General features: G+C 36.7%; 2 protein-coding genes across 6 annotated transcripts in view; one reads left to right on the top strand and one right to left on the bottom strand.

The window, feature by feature from the left end:
- The window catches only part of LOC118268087 (sorbin and SH3 domain-containing protein 1), a 208535-nt gene that overhangs the window by 163980 nt on the left and 19206 nt on the right, over positions 1-25349 (bottom strand). For 4 of the 5 annotated variants that reach the window (XM_050706568.1, XM_050706572.1, XM_050706571.1 and 1 more), the window contains exons 2-3: positions 10355-10650; positions 8806-8838 (exon numbers count right to left, since the gene is read on the bottom strand). In XM_050706568.1, coding sequence (XP_050562525.1) covers positions 8806-8838; positions 10355-10450 — 129 coding nt within the window. In that variant the 5' untranslated portion in view covers positions 10451-10650. The remainder of the gene's footprint in view (positions 1-8805; positions 8839-10354; positions 10651-25349) is intronic. The other variant, XM_050706569.1, reaches the window with a different exon arrangement.
- LOC126912767 (uncharacterized) lies at positions 13936-14636 on the top strand. Its single transcript, XM_050706677.1, has one exon. The coding sequence runs from the start codon at positions 13936-13938 to the stop codon at positions 14431-14433; it is 498 nt and encodes a 165-aa protein (XP_050562634.1). The 3' UTR covers positions 14434-14636.

The following is a 25349-nucleotide window of genomic DNA, read 5'->3' as shown; positions in this document are numbered from 1 at the left end:
GTCTCTAAAGATGAAACTATTAACAGGTAAGTTTTTGGATTTGATCCTTAAAACATTCTAGAGGAAAAAGAACGAGTGCTAAAATATCGAGTGTATAATATTTACAGGTCACATACAAACGACTACTAAGTACTGCATTCATTTGCTTACCTAACATTAACTTCTCACAAGTCCTGTAATTATTCATTGTAGATTAAGTTTTAATAGCAGATCAGCTGGTAAAAGCCAGACCTTTCCTATACCCCCATAATATATAAATTACTACTAGAATTACAAAATCGAGCTTAACATTAATCAGTATACTCGCCCAACAAAATAGAGTAAAATTAAAATTACCAACACTACGAACATGATACTCATTAACGGTCACCAGTAGCAATATAACCTCATATAGCTCGAACAACAAGCTGCGACCACAAATTCAATTTCGAAACCGAATTATGGAAATATGTCCACATGGCTGCTAATCATCGCGGTCTATTAGTCCCACCAGTTACGGCGCTGATAATGACATTTCTGTATAAATGACCCCCCAAAAGCTATTACTAGACGGCTTTGGGTATAGCCTGTAGCTAGTTGTAGATAATTAAGTAATATGGGGTTGTAAGTTACGTTGGTGACATTGTAATGTAATAGATGTTGTGCGGATTTATAGATTTTCTTAGGTTGTAAATTCTTAGTGTTGGTGATCCCAAATGTGCCCTTAAATAGTTAAGGGCACATTTGGGATATTTTTATGTGATTTTTTTCCTCAAAATTATTTAATTCCGACATTATTGGATCGAGACGTCTTCTTTTGCCATTCTTCTCCATTTAATTAACCTCTTTTAGACGTTTTTTTTTTCTATTTACTATCTAGTAATCTTTTGGGTTCACAAAATACTTTTTAGGTGTGTACAAAATAAATTAACCTAAAAAACACACCCAAACCCTACTTTCCCCACAAGTCTAACATAGTAATCTACCTTAGTGTACCCATTCTAGACTATACCAAATCGAACAAAGAAATAAGAAAGGTAAAAACAGTTGCATTGGAGCGTTGAATAAGGAAAGGAGAAGGCCGTATGTGGGGAAATTCAAATGGTAAGTGCACTCCATTGTTTCACGTCCTTGTAAGTCGATGCAAAAGCCTAACCATGTAGAGACGTTCACTTAGAGGCTGCAGATTAATATCATTTCCTTGAAACACTTTCTTCTTGAAGGAGTAAACAAAACACGTACAATAGGATAGATGACTAATTTGTAGATTGTAGATGTAGATTGTTTTAAAATATTAGATACGTATTTCTTATTTTGTTTCGGAAACAAATACTTTAGAAGATATATCGATTTAAAATATCGCGTGATGTCACTTCTTAGGTATGTTTTATACGTAGAAATAACGTATTTGCTCCCACTCCTAAACTTAGATTAATTTTACCTAAGTGGTATTACCTATGGATATTGTTTGTGTCTGGTGTTTGGCCAAATGAATTAATTTTCTTTCTGTCTTTCTTTCAATTTTGTTGTTTGAAACGTGCCTGTGCTATACCTACGAGTAATTAAAATAAATGCCACTTTTACAGACCTACAGACATTTCTCAAATTGGGTCTACTACATAATGCTTTATATCTAAAAGTAGTGTTCGGATGTTAGGAACTTACGAAGTACTTAGTTATAAAACTCTTACTGAGTATGAAAGTGTTTAGGTACTGTTAAAATAATAGTAAAGACTTTAAGAATTTATAGATATTTTTTTTCTACTTAGGTACTTATCATCGTGCCACTTTTTTAGCGTAAAGTTACCCAATACTTATTTATGTAGTAGGTAAGTTACCTACTAGCTAACTATTTATATTGAAAACATTATAACAGGGTAACTTTTCTCACGTAGTTAAAAGTTGATAGAAGATTCGTTTTGAAAGAGTTTGCGTAGCAAATACTACCTACACTTTTTGTAAATTAATATTAACTTAGGCAAGTATACTTTTTTTAAGGGAGAAAATCATCCAATTACTTCTCCCGCCCTTGGTGAGGCGAGAGGGAGAGTCAGACTCTTACTGACTAAAAACCACCTTGTTCCTACTGCTGCTCTTCGAACTGGAGCCTCGGTAACCCGCTAGGTAGTTCACAGCTCCAAGCAAGTTTGCTTTAAGTTTAGAATCAATTTTGTTTGAACACACAACTGTACCCTTAGTACGAGTTTGCTTTACGTTTAAAGTAATCGAAACGAGATCGCGTTCGGCGCTCTGATTGGCCGGCTTGAATAAACCAACCAATCAGAGTGCCGAACGCGCTCAATTACTTCAAACGTAAAGCAAATTCGTACTAAGGGTATTTGAGCGAACTTGTAGTTATTTTTGAACTAAAAATGTATTCATGATGAAATCACCTTTATCGAACATTCTAGAAACACATTAATGTAACCAACAACATAGTAAATTCCGCCAAGCAGAGTGGAACCTCTTCCTGGTAGTGAGCATCAAACGTGTATATAGAAACTCCTTGGTAGAAGCCTCGTCTTCCAGATTGTTATAATTAAATGCACAACTTTGAGCGTTCTCGTTAGTGCAATTATATCAAGAGTTGCTCGCGTCTACCACTTGATTCGTTTTATTTTATCTTTGAATTTTATTTTGTTGTGTTTTAATGTGCTGCGAATTGTGTTAATGGTTATATAAAAGGTGATATAATATTCACAAAGAAACAAAACATAACTATTCAAAAGAATTGTACTTTTTGCTAAGGATCTAAGATTCATTTTTGGATCTAAAAAACATTCTGAATTGTGTACTATTCATGCACTGAACCTAACAACGTCGGTTAACCTAATAACCATTGGCCAAATATTACAATAAAATAAAAAATATCCGTATCTAATTGGCGAAAATATTGTAACACTTTACTCTTCTTAGATAGACGTGTTATGGTACAAATGAAACCGTTAGCAACAACTAGTGACTAATTATTGTGACATCACACAGAAATTCCACATCGAGATTCCTCGAAAAACACAGTCTATTATAGATCGAAACTTCCAGAAAATCAGAAAGCATTCCGCTTACGGGGAATCCATTATATTACAGTATTGATTTATACAGTTACCAGTTCCATAGAATACAAAGGAAGAAGGTTTGGAACATGATAAAAGTGCAGGGAATAGGAGGAAGAACATGGGATAAATTGGGCTCAGGATTCGAGTGGTTATTAGGTAGGTATGTTATAAGGCCCAATATCGTGAGGCCAGACACGTGCGTCGTGGAGTCACGAGTAACACGTGCCCTGCATCCGACAACCAGTTAAGTGACTGCCCAATAACGGTAGACCCACAATAGTTTTTTTCTGTCATACATTCTTTGAGGACATCCCTTAATAGTGTAGAGAGATAAGAGGTCTATTGAAATGGTGTTTCGTGTTTTTAGGTTTGTTTGTGGATTGTACAGATTTGGTTAGTGATACTAAGTTAAACTTTATCCCAATCGATCATAAAGTATGAAAATTAGTTAGTTCAACGTCTTAATAAGTAAAAACGTAAAAACACGATACGAAAATTTACAAGAAAACTGGCAATCAACCAAAAAAGTAACAAAATTAATTACATAATCACACGCCATAGCATAATAGTTCTTAACCTTAAACAATAAAGCCTTGTTTGCAATTAAACACGAATTATACAATTTAATTATTAATTCTAGACACTTCACCCGCCCTTCGTCGCTGCGTTTTATGCGTGGTGCGCGATAAACCGCGCGAACGAAGTTAAGGGATGCATGGAGTATAGAGACAAAGGAGTACTATCTCTATGTATATAGTAGGAAACATTGTGGCAAGGAGTGGTGTTTAAATATAAAAAAAAACTTCGTTTAAATAACCGGCTTCAAAAAACCAAACACTAAAACAAAAAGTTATAACTAAAAAGCATAAAATTACTATTATAAGAACTGAATAGTAGGTTAGAAGTTGGTTGAAAACGCGTTTGTTCCAAAATGCATAATATTCATATACATATACAATTTTACACTCAGCTTAGATACCAAACTATCTATTAAATGACAGCAGTTAGTTCAAAGTTTACCAACTCACTAACTTCCGTAATGTCTTTATTGAATTGAGTTTTACTACAAAAACAATAGTTGTGCCTACAGTTCCACATTCTTTATACAGTTTTGCACCTATGGCAAGGACTCCATTACCGTATACTCCATGACAGGATGATTTTCTAAATGAGAACGTGGCATTATGGCACGCGTAAGTATAATTTACGCGCGAACAAACGACAAAGCGTTGTGAACGTCGCAATCTCGGCGTAATCACGCTTACCCTTTGACACTTTTGTGACAACCTGTAGGTAGACTTTAGTCGACTGTAGACTAGAGGACTCAGAGGGATTGAGGTGAAACTACGTACAGAGTGGACTCAAGAATGATTTTACATCATTCTTCTTTAATATATTACTGCACGTACTCACTGGACATCAAGAACTGATTTTACTTCATTCTTCTATAGATATTATGATATTGCGCGTATTGATTGTATAAGCCGGTAAACGAACAGACGCATCACCTGATGGTTAGCAATTGCCGCACTGGACACTTGAAACACCAGAGGCGTTACAAGTGTGCTGCCAGCTTTTTAGGGGTTAGGTATTTGTGGGTTGGGGGTTGTTAAGGAATGTTAAGGAATCGGGGATTGGGAAATCTGGGAATTGGGCCTCCGGTAACCTCACTTACATATAACGAAACACAACGCAAGCGTTGTTTGACATCGGTTTTCTGTGAAGCCGTGATATCATTCCAGTCGAGCCGAACCACTCGTGCGGCTGTGGCTCTCCCACACTTTGATATGACATTTAACAGAAAACACATAAGGCGATAAAATGACATTTAACCAAGAAAAAAAAATATACGCAATACTGTAAACTAAAACCAAGTCAAATGACCTTTAGTGAGGGCCTAACAAAACATGGAGGAGTATAACTCCGAAATAACGTCTACGTGGTTAAAATTTCACCGCTTAAAATACAAGCATTCACTCGGGTTGACTTTCCGCGTCTATTAATTTTAATATCCAAACTTTTGTGAAAACTTTCGTATTCTGAGAGTTTGAAATTATTCAGAACCATTTGAAACCGGTTCATTTTCAACTTTTCAAACCGACACTTATGTTACGTAAATGATATCTATAGGTTGCTTTGGTCAATTACAAATTGTTTTAATCTACATTTGCTTAGATATTTTTATTTTGTTTGTGTACTTAGTAACGTTGTGTATCATTATATGCATCGCGTAAAGACGTGCTTGTTATGTATGATCTGACCTTTATAAACAACCAGTGATCTACACCTGGTTTAAATGCTTCCCCTAGATACGTAAGAAAGATTCCATAATATCCACATTCAGCGGTTTAAGGCGTAATTAAACGCTGCAGAATCAAAAATCTAAAAGGCTTCCTTCTTATAATCATGGTAATTATTGGTCCTTTAACCCGTTGTGTGTCGCAAGTCGCAACACAGATCTAAGCGAGTCACAATGTGTTTTCTATTGTGTCTCATATACTTACAGACAAGAGGTAACCACCAAGGAGGGGTAGAGAGGTGATGTTATCTGATGTCCAACTGTCCTCATTGTAACAATGGACCTTCCCTTGAGGATTTCGGTATAGCAATACCTAACCCTATTGCTCTCCCAGAGGTTTGAAACCAAGAATCAATGCTTGATTCCTTATTCATACTCAAAACAGAAAACAACTATTTCATGATGCTCGATGTAGGTAAGATGTTCACCTAGATGTTACTTCAAGCACTTAATCTTACTAGTGCTGAGGATGCTCTGTAAATAGTCTAAGTGCTGAATGTAGACAGATCTTAGTAAATGGTTTAAGTGCTTATCTAGACGTGAGAGTACAATGGTCACAGTGGTGCACTGTCTACCTACCTAAGTGTCTCTGTACCTAAATGTCTCTGAGATGGAGTCCGTCCACAGCCCGATGTTCAGAGATATAGGTTACATAAGGCTCTTGCTTCTCAATTTTGGGTCATGTGATGTTTATGTTACTTCATTGTTTATTGGCAGCAAATAAACTCAATAAAGCATAAGTTCACTACGTAGCCTGTAGTTCAATCTTTAAAACACTAAAGTCGGTCAAGCCATTTCAGAGATTAGACGGAACAAACAGACAGATAAACAAAATTTGTAAAAAAAAATTTTTTGTGTATGTGTCGTATGCATATTCCTATACATGAAGTTAGAAGCAGTTATTTTAATAATATTACAAACAATTTTATTAAATGTCTATTCTAAAACTAGGACAATGGTGACCTAAAAATTATTAAAAAGTACTTACTCGTAAAATGGGGTAAACTAAGCTATCTTCGAAACTTATGAAACTAACTTTAGTTATAATAAACTATAGAAAATTTTAAGCTGCAGACGATCTTTTCGTAATTAGCTTGAAAAAGGTTAATTGCACCGCAGCGGGTTATAAACTGAAGTATTAAATTAAGGTTAAGTTTACATCATTAGCAGACTAGTCCATTTCATTTACATAATTTTCATACCTAGCTAATTTTATTACGTGTAGCTCAACTGCTCATATACAATATTATGGTTTGGTACTGAAGATTTTGTGGATTCTAGATAACTTTATAAATAGATTGGTATTCAGATTAAAAGAAAATATCCGTAATAATTAATTTCCTCGTATTTTTACCGACTTCCAAAAAGGAGGAGGTACTCAGTTCGGATGTTCTTTATTTGTTTACCGATTACTCCGCAAATTGTGGATCGATTTTATTTTTGTTCAAGAGCTTATATTCCCGATGCCCTTTTACCCAGTCAGGATCTGATGATGGAATCCTAGGTAAACCGAGGCAGCTTTGGAAATTTGTAGCAGCGAGTAATGCATCAATTATGCTTTTTATGTTTTTTAGTATTAACTTTTTGTTGTTTGTCTTTAGTTTTAGGTTTTTGAAGCCGGTATTTGAACTCAGTATTTTATTTATTGTTTACTTAGTTTTTTACGCAGTTTTTTATTATTTGTTTTGTATTCCGTCAAGTCTGTGATCATCATCACATTGGGAAGAAAACTAAACTGGGTAATATAGACAAAACATACTTTCACACCTAAGAACAGTTCCAATTAACACAAGATAATCATCTGTCAATAGCAACACTAACACGTAATACTAACACAATGATCCGCTAACAACATATCAATGGCACAAACGAATTCCATTTCCTTATTCCTCATCTCACAGCCGTAGCTCCGTAACAAAACCGTTTCCTATCTTCGTAAGAAAGGGCCCTTAAATTAGGCCCTATCTTACTCATCGGGCCATCAAACAATAATCTTTGGCTATACTCAGGGCTATACAAAAGGATTACGATATCGTGTCCATTAAGCAAGGGATTTACCCTACTGTCAGCGCCATCTATTGATATTGAAGCGAAACTTGGTTGGAAGAAGAAAAAATAATAATCCTTATGGTGTATTTTGTAAATATTTCCGTGATAAATAAAAGTGGTATCGGAATATACATATTTAATACCTTTAATAAATAATAAATGTTTGACTTCCACCAATCATATTCATTGGTGCATATATAAAGATGCGTGTTATGGATGCGTGCTATGGATGTGTGCAATGGATGGCTTCCCTACTATTGATACATCGCATACTCGAGCTGCGCATCTTCCTCGCACAGCTACATAGTTTAGTATTAATGTCACATAGCACATCTCTGGTAGAAGAACACCCTAATACCTAGTTTTGAAATGACGTCAAAGCTCAATCGCTATCAGTTTCTCTCTTTTCTATATCTATCTATTATAAAATCAGTGACATTATGTTAATCAGATACACAAACGATGTACAATCAGAATTACAATATTCAAAAATTGCTGACAGATATTAAAAATTTTCTTTGATCTTGTAAGTGCCTATTAATTTTATGCGAAGAGACTAGAAAGCGTCCAAAACTTCAAAAAAAGATGACAAGTAAGGCAGTTGTGTTGGATTTGCTGGATGGCCTTTTAAGAACCACTTTAAAAGTGATGACATACACAAAATTATACTTATCTACCATGTGATATAGTCCTTAGGATTCTTCGATGAAAGTTAAAAGTTAAGTTTGTCGCAGACTCACTTATCAGCGCATTATTAATTTGATTGCAACGTCATGCCTTTTATCCCCGAAGGGATAGGCAGAGGTGCACATTACGGCACGTAATGCCGTTATACAATGTACACCCACTTTTCACCATTTGTGTTATAAAACCCATGTAATAGGGGGTGAGCCTATTGCCATAATATACTGGGCACAATTCCAGACTCCGTGCTACTACTGAGACATTTTCGAAAAACCGAAAAAAACCCAGTAATAGTGCTCGACCCTGGCGAGCACTGTTATTGGGTCCGAATCGAACCCGAGACCCCTTGCCCGACAATCGCACTTGCGACCACTCGGCCAACGAGGCAGTTTATATTAATTTGATTATAAAGCGATATTAAAATAAAGCACCACATTCATCAAAACAATGATAATTAAAATGGATAAGTAATCAAACTAAAATCAAAATCAATTAATATGGTTAAAGAAAAAACAAACTCATTAGACAAACCCAAACAGCAATACTTAAAGGAACTCGTGCAATAATAATTATAGAAGTTAATAAAAAGGTAAGACAAATTATAAGTGTCAGGGGTGCCGTTATTTTGGTTGGATAAACAAAACAAATACTTATTGAAGAAGATATCGGTCTCTTAGGAGAACATGATTGATTACTGTTTGGTGAACAAACCGTTTCTTGGTATCTCACTCTACTTACATCAAGGTTGCGCTGAACAGTATCGCTGTATCGCTGGAAAAATAATAAAACTAAATAAGAAAGAAAGAAATAAATAATAAAAGAAAATTGATAAGTTAATAAATGTGTGATATGTGAGTAGACTGTAAACCTATTAGTATCTACTGTGAGGAAATAATGTGACTGTTAATTAGACATAAGAGTTAAATTAGGTTCGATTTGATTTGATCAGATTATAATAGTCAGTAACGTCACGTCTTTTATCCCCGAAAGGAAAGGTAGAGTTGCACATTAAGACACGTAATGCCACTGTACAATGTGCATCCACTTTTCACCATTTGTGTTTAAGTTCCATGTAATATGGGGTTCTCTCAGTAGTACTCTATGCTACAGAGAATTTTTCAAAAAAGCGAAAACAGCTCATTTTTCAATTAGACGACCCGGGAATCGAATTTGATGCCCCTCGTTGATCAAGCAGTCGTACTCGCGACCACTCGATCAACGAGTCAGATTATAATAGTTCAGTCAATATAGTCAAGGATCAGATTCTTTACAATAAAAGACAGGTCATTCCTTCTAAAGTATTACCTAAGTATATTTAGTTAGTATCATAAATAACTTTCTGATTAAAATAAGTATGAAAAATCTTAACTAGTTAGTGGTTACACTATTTTCTAAGAGCATATAAATTATTGCATTAGGAAGATCACTATTACAAGTTATAGGTTTGAAAGGCAATCTGTAACCTAATCCACTCAAAGACCTTTCAGGTAAACGCACAAACCAATTGCTTTGTCTTATTAGATATTCCTTTGTAAACAAGGAGCTTTCGACGGTTCTCAAGGAAACAAATAAGAAGTGTAATCCATTATGATATTTCATACATATTCACTGTAATCCAACAGGAGAAATACAAAAGAACATAAACTTCTCAGGAACAAAACAACATAACAGGTGGTTGGAGCATTAAAACCGAAGGAAAATAAATATGAATTAATATTTTCACAAAGGAAGGAACTAAATAATCAGGCAGACGATGATACTCGTACTCTTCGAGCTTCAACAAACAGTAATATAACAACTAGTTTCCTCTCAATAGTACAATTCTCTTGGTAAATTGTACTGAGTTCCCACAAACAAAGCGCTTTAGACAAGAACGAGCTGTTTCACCATCTACAACGAACTTTAATTGCGTAATCTGATCCTGGGAGGAGTTTGAAGAAATATTCCCCACTCTTATTACATTACGAACCAAGTATTGCAAGCTGCTTCATTATGGAACATTTCACGCCAATTGATTTCGATTAGTTGTGTAAAGCGTCAGTGTCAGTAGGCGTGACGTAATATTGGTTTATAGGATAAGGGTTCAACGGATGTTTATTATAAAAAATGTTATATAGAACCGTTAGAGCTGGATTTAGAAACAATTTGTGAAACTACTGTGAGTCGTTTGTGTTGAAGTGGAGGCGTCTCGTAGTTTAATATTTCGCGAGCAAAGATTGTAAGCGTCGCGTCGCAGTCGCTCGCGGGAAGTATGCTCGGAATAACGTAGAAAACATTTTGAACGTACCCTTGAGATTCTGAGTGGTTGGTTTTGATCGGTGCCGCCGTGCATGCGGAAGCCCCACGGCGCGCCGCCCGTCAACTCCACCTCCCTCGCCGTCATCGCCTTCTTTTCACTCCATTGCCTCACAAATTCACAATACACAACTTCACTTCGAACGTAAACTGTCAATGGATTGCCAACTTCTCTTCATGTCGTATAAAATATTAAAGCGTAAAGTGGAAGCCCGTAGACGTTTTTTATCACAATTTTGTTATATTCAGTCAATTTTGTGCTGGAAGCTTGAGCGTTGGGGTTCGAATCTGTAACAAAATAACATTAAATTAGTAACAAGATTACACGATACGGATCCACTTAATAATACGGCGGTAGGTGTACATGTTGACAGACATGACTAATCGCTAAGAGCAGTTTAGTAGTTTGAAAGTGAGTAATTACGTCGTTCGGTTCAGCGGGCGCAGTTGCGGGCTTCCGATATTGGAATAGGGAAATAAGATACATCTATCGGCTGGCTCGGTTACTTAATCACCTCTAACAAGTCGGGTGGTATATTTAGTTTTATGAACAGTCCTCTCGTTCTTTTAAATACCCCATAAAGAAGTACATAAAATAATCTATACTTAGTCGACAGATGCTGTTAAGCGGAACTCGAGATTTGAATGAAAATCGATTAACCTATTTAAAGATGGTTGCTTTGTAGTGTCGGGTAGAATTATCTGTTTAATTAAATCAATTTTAATGAAACATCCGATTTCGTATTTCGGTGAAGCAATCGTATTAATTAATGTGGAGGAAATCATAAAGTTTGGTTCTAGCATTCTGATAAAACGGAAGCAATTTTGATGGAATGATGAAATTGATCAGTAGATGACAGCTTTTAAAGAAATAGAGATCTTAATTAAATATTCTATTTAAGGAGTTGTAGCTGTTAAATATGACACAATAGGCTAAAGATTATTTGACTCATAAATATTTCGTCTAGCTTTAGTCACACCATAATAATTTGCCACCACGATTGCAAGTCTCAAACACTAACTTCTAAAACTATTCTAAAATTCTGAGTACAAGCATTATTTAAGCGTAACTAGGTAAAGAGCAGTGTCGTAAACTAAAAGTTATTTTATTTGTAGCGAGGTCGACTAACAGCTGAATTATTTTCAGAGTATGATGCACCATGGAGTATGAAGGTCGAATGGTTACGCTGTATGAATCATTTTTCAATTTACTTTCAACAAATGTGTAATAACTGAGTTTGTGGGTTTTGTACTTTCAAGATTCAAAGCTTGAAGTGGAATGTCTTTGAGATAAAATTGGTTGATAGCACATTTTGTTATATGTATAGGATGCACTCAGTTATTGAATCTTTTTTTAACAGAGGAAAATCATCCAATGACTTCTCCTGTCTTGGGCGAGGCGAGAGAGTATGTTAGATTCTTAGGTACTGACTAAAAATCACCCGTTCCTACTCCTGCTTTTCAAATCGGAGCCCCGGTAGACCTGTTGGGTACTCCGCAGCTCTGGAGAAATTCAATAAAATTTTGAACTTAGCTCTGCTTTATATTTAAGAGACGTTTATACTTCTTTTTAATCTCGGGAAGCTACAACAATAATAGTAGTTTACAATATCGACTGTCAACTATACATTACAGAAGGTTAAACCTAATGCGTATTTTTATTGTTTATGCATTTTTCTCATTTAATCAGAAACTAATACCAATTTCCAATACAAACACCAGTGACCATACATTGTCAATATATCAATAATTTACCAATTAAGGTTCAAATTCGCACAGCAAACGCGTCTGGCTAACAGATAACCGCATACGAATTTGACCACAATGTTCCGAGCGGGATCTAACTGAAACGCTGCGGTCATTCCGGCTGCAAGTGAACACCACTCCATTTGACAAATGCGTAAACATGCGCCGTGTTACCGTGACACAATGCACGTTACACCGCTGGCTACTCTTTGAAATTAATTTGCTATGGATATTGTGTGGATATTTTGTAAACTCGTATATTGTATGCTTGCGTGTTCCGCCTGAAGATGATTGTGTGTTGATTTTCCTTTAGTTCATAGTCTGTGGCTAAGTCTATATATAGCATCGCCGATTTTATGCCCAAACAAGTCATATAACTATGTTATGTATGTATAACTAAATTTTTCCTCAATTTTTTTTAATATCTGTAATGCCTGGTTAGTGTTATTTCCTTATTATAATAGGACTAACGTAACTGACAGAAATATTTAAGTACCTGATGCACAATGAAATGGTGGACTGATACAGAATGCTACCTGGAATGAAGTCCGCTATCATATGTTACATACAGAAATGTAAATAAAATAAAATATGACACAGTCAGATTCGGACGTTATTACCAAAAACATATAAGCTTTTTTTATTTAATTTTTAAGGAGGGAAAATCATTCAACGTCTTCTCCTGCCTTGGGCGAGGCGAAAGGGAATGTCTCTTACTGACTAAAAACCACTCCGTTCCTACTTCTGACTTTCGAGCCATAGCCCCGGTAAACCAACTAGGTACTCCGCAACTCCGGATCAAAAAACATACAAAAATTACAGTGAAACGAGAGTTACTAAGAAAATTTTAATCATGTGTACAGAACGTAAGAGTTAAACAAATAACAGAGGAACAGCAGTTGATTTACGCGCCAATACAAATTAACCAATTAACTTTTAATCGCTCAATTGATTAAAGACGTGTTCGGCTCTTTGTGCGGAATGTGTTCCGATCGGACTTCATAATTGTATCGGTCTTTTGACAGTTCTTTGTAGGCGCCCATTTTTTTGTTAATCGACGTCGACCTTTGGTCACTATTTCGCCTGGTGATAAATGATGATGCGGCCTACGACGGCGCACGTTTGCCCATAAGCAACCGTATAGCTTTGGGGGCCATGAAGACACCCAGGTAATGTCCATCCGAAAAGACAGACTCTGGCAAAGAATTACACATCTCAGCAGTTCGCACAAGGAAGCTTGAAACGAAGCGCTTCGTGCGATTGGGTGTGATATCTACCATGAAGCGATGACGCTTCACCGATTGTCTTTTAGTTCGATGATGAAAGTATAAAAATTATTGTTTATATAAATATTAATAAAAACCAGGAACATAAAATTGTTATTAGCTTCCTGCTTGAGGATCACGTGAATTTGATAAGATAAGATCAAATCTAGTCGTGATAGCAAATACTTACGCCAATTCATTTGTTTCTGTAAGAAAAAAAATTGCGTGTGTAATGTTTTAAAATAATCTACAAGAAGGACATTCAAATAAAAAAATTAGTCATCTACCCTATTATAAACTAGGTCACAATTAGTATCATGTTGTGCAATTATGCACTCTATGACCATTGGCCGTGCGCTACCGGTAACCTATCATCTACATTCCTGTCGGTGATGTAAGGAGTTAGAGGTTATCGATTTGTTGGCAAGGGCAACCATCTGCGCAATTATAAGTGACAAGCTAGGTAACTGTTGTATCTAATTGTAATTTATTGGGAATTTAAATTGTGGTTGATTTGTTGAGACTGTTATTGCAGAAGAAGAGTTAAAAGAATTCTGGAAATATGTGGTCGTTAGTTTATGCGGCAGCCAACCATATGCATGGGCTCGCTGTTATAGCAGCGGTAAGTCCCCTCTTTGAGGAGTGGCTAGAGAGGCGTCACGGCGTCCTCACCTACCGCCTGACGCAGGTGCTTACCGGACACGGAAGTTTCGGTAGGTTCCTGTTTCGGATTCGGCGGGAGGAAACGCCCGGGTGTCGGCATTGCGTGGATCACCCGGAGGACACGGTGGAGCATACAGTAGCGGTGTGCCCTGCATGGGCTGAGCACCGCCGTGTCCTTAGGGATGTGATCGGCGACGGTGACCTCTCGCGTCCGGCTTTGGTTCAGGCCATGGTGCGGAGCGAGAGGGAATGGGACGCCGTCTCCTCCTTCTGCGAAGCAGTCATGCTAGCTAAGGAGGAGGCGGAGCGCGTGAGGGAACGATCCTCCTCACGCCCCAGTCGCCGCAGAAGACACTCCGGGCGTCGGGGATCGCGTGACGATCTCCGGCCACCGTAAGTGCGGGTCTGCGGACGGCGAGCAAGGGTAGCTCGCCGCCCGACCAGAACCAGACCCGTGCGTACGGCGCGTCGCGTTCCGCGCGCGCCTCAAAGAGCCAGACCACCACAGATGGGGCCCAGTAGGGCTGATGCCTGATCCGGAGCTGCGGACAACGTAAAAGGTTACCGGGGCTCCGGCTCAAAGCAGGAGAAGGAACGGGGTGGTTTTTAGTCAGTAAGAGTCTGACACTCCCTACCGCCTCACCCAAGGCGGGAGAAGTCATTGGATGATTTTCCCCCCTCAAAAAAAAAAAAAAAAGCCAACCATATGCAGTCAAATAACATGTAGCGGGTTCGATTCCCGCACGGAGCAACTATTTTTGTGACCCACAAATTTTATTTCGGGTCTGGCTGTCATGTGTATGTTATGTTGTTTATAAATGCGCCCACGACACTGCAGAAAACCCCAAGTGTGGGTAACGTTTATTAAAAAAAAATGATTCGATATTTTCAAATTATTATTTTTTTAACTGAAAGATTTTAAGCATTTAATTTTTAACCTCAACAGTTATGTAATCAATTCTGCAGATCAGTCTATGTAACTCTAAAGATCAGTGTTTTTAGATAGAAATTTGCAATTTTAAAATTTGAAACAGTGATGGCCTAATATATGGCCTCTTGACAAACAGTACTTGTTGCAGCATAAGATGGCTTTTCTTTGGGTATTAAATATTTTCTCCTAATCCATAGTTATCTACCACAATCGAAAGTCCTATGAGGGGTAAACTGACACGACATTGTGAACGACCCCCAATATACGTCGTACATGTGACTGACATGTGAATGGAACCGCCAACCGCATGTCACTACACCACGTCTTCTATTTCTTAAAGTATTGGATCCTGATATATTTACTTTTAAAGGATAAGATATTGCTTGTTTTCTTGTTTGATATTGATTTAAAATTTTACTGAATTACGATAATTTTAAAAAATTGCGAGACTCCAAGTGGGACTCCAAGACTCCATTTTTACAAAAATACACTTGGGAGCAAATAATGGGAGCCACTAGCTACAGCTACACTAGAGAGCTCTTTCACCCATTTTCATGAAAAAAAAAAAAATCGTTTTACAAAAAAAAAGCATTTTTATGGCAATTCAATTAACCTTTTGTACGACATACATTACTAATCAATAAAATACTTTTATCAGAAAATATTTAAACAAGAAATAAAAAAATCTAAATTGTCTTCATTTCTTGGCTCCCAAGTTTAGTAGTCTTAAAAGTAAGATCTATAATAAGACCAAATCAAATCTTACGCAACCTCCAAGGTAGAAGATACTAACATGTAGGTCGTTGAAACTTAGCTGAAAGCTCTTCAGGAACAGGATATTGTACTTTCAGTTCTTGACAATAAAGTTAATATTTACCTGCAGCTCCCCAGTTTACTAAACTGGAACTAAATATAAGTGCTTTCAGCTAAGCCTTACTACTGTCAGATTATTCGAGCATTTCGTTCAAAATTGTTTGTGAATATTTAAGTGATTCGGTAAGATACTGGGAATAAAAGTGTTTATTACTTATATTCCTGGGGACCTTCTCCGGTTCTCGAATCCGAAGTTTCGATTAATACATTGAACGCCGTGGTGGTCACCGGCGACCGACGTTAGCGGAGGATTTGCCTTCAACAGTTTTCTATTGGCAGTCAAAGACTTAATCTTCGGCCGTAGGTTTTATTGATTTACTAATAGAATTACTTGAAATAACGTTTTATTTTTAATTTCATATCAAAACCTATTTATTTATCTTCATTTCATTCGTTCATTTTTGTTCACGAAAGTTCGCAATAAATAGAATTGTAGTATGCAATCTGCGAAGATTTTTCGTTCGTTCGTTCGTTCGTTGAATTAGAGTAGGCTCCCTGACTTGAAACAAGGTTCAGAATGACGTCAGGACTGTAGCTGACGTCAGATGTGACGTGGGAATACACCTGACAATGCCAGACATCTTTTAAACGATTTATAAAAGGGCTTGGACGTGTAATAAAAACTGCGGCTGGACCCGACAGCTTGTGGTCGCCGCTGTTCAATTGTTTAAAGAGAAACAATGAAATAGTATTTTGTTTAAATACGGGGAAACAGTATTTAGGTAGGTCTTTTCACATATCAGACGGGGTCTATTATAGAAGATAATAATTGTAAGGATAAGATAGATAGATTCAAGAGTTTCATTTTTATTTTTATAGAGAAAACTACTTCTGCCGGCGGCTTTGCCCGTCATTCCGCGGGATAAAAAGTATCACCCAAATCAGCTCTATCTGTATACCAAATTTCATCCAAATCCGTTCAGTAGTTTCAGCGTGATTGGCGGACAAACATCCAAATAAACAATCTTTTACATTTATAATATTAGTGTGATAGACCAAGCATAGACCAAAAATCATTAATCATATTTATAATACGGTTTCTTATTCCATCAAAGAAGCTTTACTAGTTTTTCGTTTGATTAATCATGTGTGTTAGCTCTCCTAACCACCCTCTATTTAAACATAATATAACATTGGTTCCTTGAATCCTTACGGCCTCATCTCCGACGAATGAGGTTTCTCGATTTTGCGCTCGTGAGACAAAAGGTCTTCTCTATATAAAGCTGAAGAGGTTATTTGTTTGTTTGACCGCACTAATCGCAGAAACTACTGTTTGTATATTTTTGTACCAAAGTAACTCACATCTCTGTAACTTCTTCACGCCTAAACTACTGTACTGATTAGAATGATTATTGTTGTGTTAGATAGTCCATTTATTGAAGAAGATTAAAAACTATATAACTTCATGCTATGAATAATAGGAGTCTAACAGAGCGGGTACAACCACGCGGCATCAGCTAGTTAGTTAAATGAGTAAGTCAATAGTTGATTGACAAATGATTTGATTGATATTGGTTAAATTCATTCAGACTGATGGATAATTTTAAGATTTTTCCAAACAAACCCTTTTAATAACCATTGCTCTTTCCATACACAAGACATCAATCACACTAATTACTAATCAAGCAATGTAAAACAAAAATTATTGAACACTGATTAGTTTACGTCTACAACGAAATTAGATCTTCAATCGATAATCGACACATAGGACATTATTGACGTAAATAGATCACCGTCACTACAAACGCCAGCAGATACAGCTATCCAACCAGTCTTCTTTGTACATTGAAGTTTCGACTTTATATCAAAACTGTAAGGTTGAAATTCTAATGAAGAAATCTGACAGAAAAGGGTAGGTTGATTTGCAGGTGATGGTAGCTTATAATAGATCAGTAGTCTGACTCATCTAGCATTTGGTTAATCGAAGGTTAAATATAACGTTAAAATTACATAATATGTGTATCGATGGACTGGCGAGACGTTGATGTAATGCAAGTAATTTATTTTGAAAATGTTTACTTACTCTAGATTTTTCTATGAATGCTTTTTGTTGCGTTTGGGGTTTTACTGGTGTTACTTAACCTAGTTTTATTTACAAATAGTTTTTGTTTATTGAAAACCTTTGTTTTATTGTGTTTTTTTATGGTATTAGCCGGTAAACGAGCAGACGGATCGCTTGATGGTAAGCAATCACCGCCGCCCATTGACACTCGAAACACCAGAGGCGTTAAAAGTGCGTTACCGCCTTTTGGGAGTTAGAAATTTAGGGGTTGTTGGGGAATCGGGGATTGGGAAGGAGGGTAATTGGGCTTCCAGTAGCCTCAGTCTCACAATGCAAGCGTTGTAAATGCGAAAGTATATTTGCCGTTACAAGAGGCTTTTTGAATTTGAAATTAAAAATGGAATGGAAGGTCTGAAGTCAAAACATTTAGGTACTTTAAATTAAACCGAAAAGTGTAGCTTTGAAATTCAAAAAATGTATTAAAAAGTATGTTAGTAGCGAAGCTAATTTTATGTTAAAGATACTTTTTAGGAAGAATTTTTAGAGAGGAGAATGAAAAACTCATTTCAGTGAAATAGTGGTTAAGATTAATTCAGCACTAAAGCTGGTGAAAAATGTATATGGCCTTTAGGCAATGTTAATGTTTTAACGGCTAGTTGAAGTTTTTGATGATAAAGTGTGGGAGAGCCAAGTGGGCCTCCAGTTACCTCACTCACACAACGAAACACAACCCACGCTTTGTTTCACGTCGGGTTTCTGTGAGGCCGTGGTATCACTCCGGTCAAGCCGGCCCATTCGTGCCGAAGCATGGCTCTCCCACACTTCACTTAATTTCGAAAACAAAAAAAAATATAATAACAATAAATGTCAGCGGCAATCGTAGAAAGTATATAAAATAAGAGCCGCGTAACAAAGGTTTAATAGGGCGCATGTCGTGGTTTCTGTAATTAATTAAATTGACCCTTACCCTTACACCACAGAAAGCACCCATACACGAAGCCACGCAATCTAATTTGAACTTTAAATGCGCACGATAAAATTTCTTTTCGATGTGCCGTAGAAAGAAATAGGAGTGTCCAAGAATTTCGTATTTTATTAGTTCGAATGGCTCACCTAGTGATTCCTAAAGGGTCTCCCATTAAGGGAGTGAGTTTATCCCTCTTCTCAATTCCGGCAACATGTTTATATTTAGTGTTATTACAGATACATTTCGTATTTCAGTATTAATTTTACGATTCTAACAAAACCATGGACTAAAACTTTGTAATCCTGTATTATGAGAGGTTTATACAAAATTATGTGTTAACTATTAATATTATGGTGAGGTTAACTGCAGCACAAGGTTCCTGATGCAATCGGATTAAGCGTGTTAGAAGGTATAGATTACTAAGGAGTTACTAATGAAAATAATAGTCATCTATTTTATTTCACCATAGAAATTGTCTCAACTATGAAAATGTTTACGAAACTGTCTGCGAACTGCCTAGTTATTTGGGCTTTGGTTGGTTTTTAGTCAGAAAGAGTCTGACACTTCTTTTGGCTTCGCCCAAGGTGGGAGAAACAATTGAATGTTTTCCCCTCTTAAAAAAAAAAAAAAAAAAATCAAACAGGTCTGTATAACTTGGCAAAAAGCTTAGAATTCTACCTAAAATCTATGTGGAATAATATACTTGATGTTACATTCACGCAGTATAAAGGTGAGGAGTAATTTCACAGGGTGTTGTGAAAGCTGACGTAAGAGTCAACAATGCGAGACGAGAGCACACAATCTTCATAGAAAATATTAATGGAACGGCAAAGATTTTCATAAAAGAATGACCTATATTCCATACCCTGTATAAAGTCAAGAATATGGTATGCAGATATCGGATAACTAACACTCCTTAAGGTTTCTGTGTCAAACGTGTTTGGTTTATTTGAAATGAAATGAAATGAATTTATTTTGTAAATAGACTTCAAAAGAACACTTTTACACGTCAAAATTGATTGTAAAAAAATCTAGATGAGGTCGCCATTTCCTAACGGACTACTCTGAGATGAAATGCCGAAACAAACTCAAATGCCACTGCCTCTTTTAAAGTCTAGACAAAATTTTAAAAGTGATGTTTTAAAACTATGTAAGTCCGTTTTGAAGGCAGTACGCTGTGTTGGTTTACAATCAGCTCAGTTAACGGATTTTGATGATGATTTGAGATATTATTTTGATTCCAGGAGAAATGGAAAAGGTGCGTGTTACTTTTTTATTGTGATATTTTTATTTAGCCGACAGAGTAGAGGTTATATATTGCCACCATCTCAACTATCCCCGTGGGTGTCGTAAGTCCACTAACAAAGACAGTAGACAGAAACCGGAAAACAACGCTATCGTAAAACCTTTTCTGTGACCTCCAATCAGTCTTTTCAACAAGAAGACTAATGGCTAATTCTCTTATGTAGAAGAGACTCACAGTTCAGTAGTGGCTGTTGATTGGAAAATGGCAAAAATATTAAGAACTAAAAAGATTAGCTTCTGCGGCTTCGTCTGCATTCCCGTGGGATAAAAAGTATCCTGTCACTCATGTCAGCTAATACTTATATGTGTATTGTGTACTAAATTTAATCAAAATCCGTTCAGTAGTTTCAGCGTGATGGAAAGACAAGCATCCAAACATCCAAACAAAAAATCTTTCACAATTATAATATTTAATCAGAGAGGAGTAGAAGGAGGGTAGGGAGACCTTTACCCTGCAGTGAGACGATCATGGCTGTAATCTAAATCTATTAATAATTTCCATATATTTATTTAAAACACTCTAAAATTATATTTTTAAACATTACTTATAAAAATAAAAAACAAAATAAATAGGAGCCGACCAGTAGCGGGAGCATGGTCCAAGCTACCGGTGGTTAGGGCTCCAAAGACAGAAACCTCCTCACAATACGTGCCGTTTCGAGGAGTACTGCCTTCTGCATCAGGCCCTTGATCCATCCGCCCAACCCCAGCCTCCTAAGGTGGTTGTCGAGGCTGTTGGGTATTAAACCGTTGGCCGACACAACTATCGGCACAACGATAGCCGAATCCACATTCCACATGTCGACAACCTCGTGAGCCAAGTCAAGATATTTTATTTGTTTATCTTTTTCAGCTTTCACGAGGTTCTCGTCATGAGGGATGGTGATATCGATTATCATCGTACGGCGCGCTTGTCGGTCTATCACCACTATATCAGGTTTATTGGCTACAATAGTCCTGTCAGTGATGATAGATCGATCCCAGTACAACGTGATATGGCCGTTTTCGAGAACTGGATCGGGCGCATACTTGTAGTATGGAACCTCAAACTCAACAAGTTGGTAGTGTAAAGCAAGTTGCTGGTGGATAATCTTGGCCACCTAATTATGTCTATGCAAATATTCACCATTAGCCAAACGACCACAACCAGAAATTATATGTCTTATGGATTCACCAGGACTATGACATGCCCGACATATGACAATAATATTATTAGTGTAATACACACTCATTAATAAACTCCTTAGTGATAGACACAATCACACTTAACTTTAATTTAACTACAAGGCACTAAAGCAAGAAAGCTTAATTATAAGACCAATATTTTCTGCACCATGCCCTAATATTACACCGAACTATGTCCTCTAATCTCAAGAACTTAATATACACCTCTATCTTAGAGGGCGAGGACAGAAACGGTTGCGGGAGGTAGCTCAGGGACCCTGATTTATTCGAGGTACCTTATTCGATCCTACTTTATTATTCCCTGTACAGTGCCATGTATAAACATGATGCCTTATTGTTACCCTTGTTCATGTAATGTAAATTATATTTACACACATTTGTCTTAACACTATATTGTTGGGACATATATCATCATTTCTGTTCACTAAAGGTATTGATTTTTTTTCAACGAGGTCAGTTTGTTTTCTGAGCTGGTGGAAGGTAATCATTATCACATTCTTCGAAAAAGGGACCTCCCTATTCTTTTTTCATGTGTGGTCATTAATTTTATTTTATTGTGTCGTCGTTAATTGACTGCACAGTTGGCGCTACTGGCTACCGTATAACGTGTAGCAGGTACGATTCCCGCACGTAACAATTCTTTGAGTAATCCTCAAATTGTTGTTTCGGGTCTGGGTGTCATGTGTATGTGAATTTATATGTAAGTAAACACACTGACGACACAGGAGAAAATCCTAGTGTGGGGCAACGTTTCTTAAAAATAAAAAAGGATTTTCTACCCGGCACATTAACTCTATATTTTGTTTAAGATGAAGAGAGAACGAATTTAATAATTATATTGGACTCGACAGTGACTGAAATCATTATACCGATGTCCAAGAAAATTCATAACCCAAAAGGTTTTCTAAACATTCAATTTGAACGTATTCAAAACGCAATAACATCGGTTCTGATGTAAATATACGGATTCCATAGCAATCACATTGACCCACATACCATGAAGATCCAATATAACCCACCATACCATACCTACGTAATTGAGACAACATTTTATAATTTCATAAAAGCTCGGAAACATCTGTGTTAACATTTCAATCGAGAATAGTGATCGGATGTTTTAGAATGGGGAAGTTTTGCAGCTGGGCGCTATTAGTTCGATGTTCAATGGAAAATGATGTCTGACAAACGGATAGTTTTGGAATATATTATGTTAAAGCGATTTTTTGGATACGTGAACCGACGACATCGCCAGAGTCTCGGGAAGCCAGCAGTTACAGGTGGCGAGGTGTTGTTCGGCGAGGAGGAACAATGAAACATTGAATTTATTTTTGTAAATACGCTACAAGAGCACTATTACACGTCTAGATTATTATAAAAAATCATAAATTTACAATTGAATTATACAACAATTATGTCATGAAAGTAGTTCTTAAATAGTTTACTAAATACTTTAAATTAAAAAAGAACCACCATTTGACCGAGGAACCTATCAACTGAATGATCTCACTTACACAACAGCACTAAGCAATGAAACGGTCTAAAATTATATTTTACTCAATATAAATAATATCGTCATTCACACAATGGGCACTATTATAAAGATCTTCATAGTATCCGTGAATAAGTGCACTCTATGACACATTTCTATTGATAATGTTGGCTTGCTCTCAATTTCGAACCAGGGCAGGAATAATATAATTGTTTTGAGATAAAACTAGGTATTTCCTATGAGTTACCATCTTCTTTTATCTTAAATTGTGTGGGGTGTCGTGTGTTTTGGTATATCTTCTCTTACCGATATGGAATCATCAGCTTAATTTCGATGTAAGACTTGTGTAAGAAGCAAAATACTTTCTGATTAATTGAAGAACCTGTTTAAATGTTGTTCATGGCCTAACTTAAGCTTAACAAATACGATATAATAGGTAAACATGCGAGTCTTAATTTAAACCATTAATTAACCAGCTAATCCATAACACAGTAATAGGAAAAAATATTGTGTTCAAAAACCAAACATGATTACCTAGTAGTACGTACAAATAAATGGACTGATTCTCTGAATGACCAATGCAATTTGTACTCTCAACAATTTACTGTAATTACGTAATAGTCAAGAAATAATGAGGTCTAATGCTCGTTCCGGAGATCACATAATTGCTGAAGAAACAAAATGTCGTTAAGGTCGACCTTTGTTTGACAATAAATGTGAGTAAGTTGGAACTGTCATTAGATAAGTTCACTATGAAAGTTAGTTTGGATACAGTTATTTGGTTAGTGTACTTCTTCTTGTATCTTTCTTTTTGTAGTAGGCGTATAAATCTCCCACACAAGTTGAGCTGTTGTTGGTTTGTTAATGGGTGAGAACGTCAAGACACAGAATGATCGTTATAAGCCGTAGATAATGAAAGATACGATTGAAGTTGTCGAAACGAACTGTAGATGCTAAATATCAGCATTGTTTTATTTTATTTTACCAAGTCCTGATAACGATCGTTGGCCAGGTTTACAGTACAGAGTAATAGCAAGCCTTAATTAAGAAAAGAAGAAGCTAATAGAATGATTGGCATACCTAAGTAAATTTTAGAAATACTTTTTTGAAGGGAGAAAATCTATCCAATGACTTCTTCCGCCTTGGTGTGAGGCAGAGAGAGTGTCAGGCTATTACTGACTAAAAAGCACCCCGTTCCTATTTTTGAGCCGGAGCCCCGGTAACCCGCTAGGTAGTCCGCAGCTCCGAAAGCATAGGTACTTATACCTTAATGTAATGTAATGTCGTACAAGAAATACAGAGTGATATTTACTTGCGCCAAAGTCCCACACTGCCACGAACTAATCCTTGGCATCTATTCGTTCGTAACAAACCTGCTCAATTATACCACAACCCTAGGGATTTGAACACGGTTCAAATTCTACACCTGCACTGCAACCAATTATGGACCTCAGTAAATCATTCATTAAGTACAAAATGCTATGATGCAAATTAAATGTTTGCCCTCAAACTTCGTACATCTTTGAAAGGTGAAATATTGGAACTTGTTTATGAAAGTATTTTGATTTATTTCCAAAATTCTTTCTTGTTGGCCAAGTGACACAATTTTAATCGGTTTACGAAAACAAATAATTGAATCGAATTTGCAACGTTGTTGTTTCAAACTGTTTTTAGTTGTTTGTAAAGTTCGTTAGCCAACAGTCTCGTTTCTTATATTTTTTAAGTCCTGACGTTCATTTAAGGTTCTCCATCAGTTGCTCCAAAGCATTTCGGTAGTTATTTCAGCTTTTAACTACCGTGGTCTGTTTATTTAAAGTTAGCAGAAGAATATTTACCTACGTAGTTAGAGCTCGTTGCAACTGATTGCATCCCAGTGTTTGTCGGATCCCAGCAAATAATGTGAAGTTTATTTTGAGAGATACGAGTTGCCACTTAATATTCTAAAATGTTTGTCTAGTCATCTAGATTTGGGACATATTATCAAATAGCTTCTGGTTGCGACTTCGCTCGCGTTCCCGTGAGATAAAAAGTATCCTATCCCTTAGTTCATACTCTGTCTGTATACCAAATTTCAGCGTGATTGACGCATCTAGACATCCAAACAAACAAACTTTCACATTTATAATATTAAGTATCAAATCACGATTAAAGCAGAAGACTCACAAGGGACACCTTCATAATTATAAGGATCTTGCTAAGCATTACAGGCAGTAACCTTATAAAACAATATAATTAGATGTCCTAACAACACAAAATTACTACACCAACCAACTTTTTTGAGGCTATCCTTCCATTTCCCGAGTCCATATCTCGTGAACTCGACCCAGTAACAAAAGCCCACAGAATGTTGCGGCAACGGATGCTCGTTCATTCGCTGGCCCTGAATTTATAGCTGTCGGCCCACTAAATGCATATTCTACTCAAATCGCTAACATACTTTATTGCACGGCTTTCCGCGGGAAATATAAAATGCGACACTTTTCATTTGCCCGGATTTACAACGAGGAAAATGGTTGATATGTTTTTTTGGCGCGTGTGTAATATGTATATGTTGGTGTGTT

The sequence above is a fragment of the Spodoptera frugiperda genome, chromosome 29 (genome assembly GCF_023101765.2).
Source record: "Spodoptera frugiperda isolate SF20-4 chromosome 29, AGI-APGP_CSIRO_Sfru_2.0, whole genome shotgun sequence".
In the NCBI taxonomy this organism is placed as follows: Eukaryota; Metazoa; Arthropoda; class Insecta; order Lepidoptera; family Noctuidae; genus Spodoptera; species Spodoptera frugiperda.
The sequence above is the reverse complement of the archived record's forward strand: the minus strand, read 5'-3'. Positions and strand labels throughout refer to the sequence as shown.

What these genes read in the sequence shown, in the direction of transcription:
- LOC126912767 (XM_050706677.1), top strand. Translation starts at nt 13,936, where the DNA reads ATGTGGTCGTTAGTTTATGCGGCAGCCAACCATATGCATGGGCTCGCT.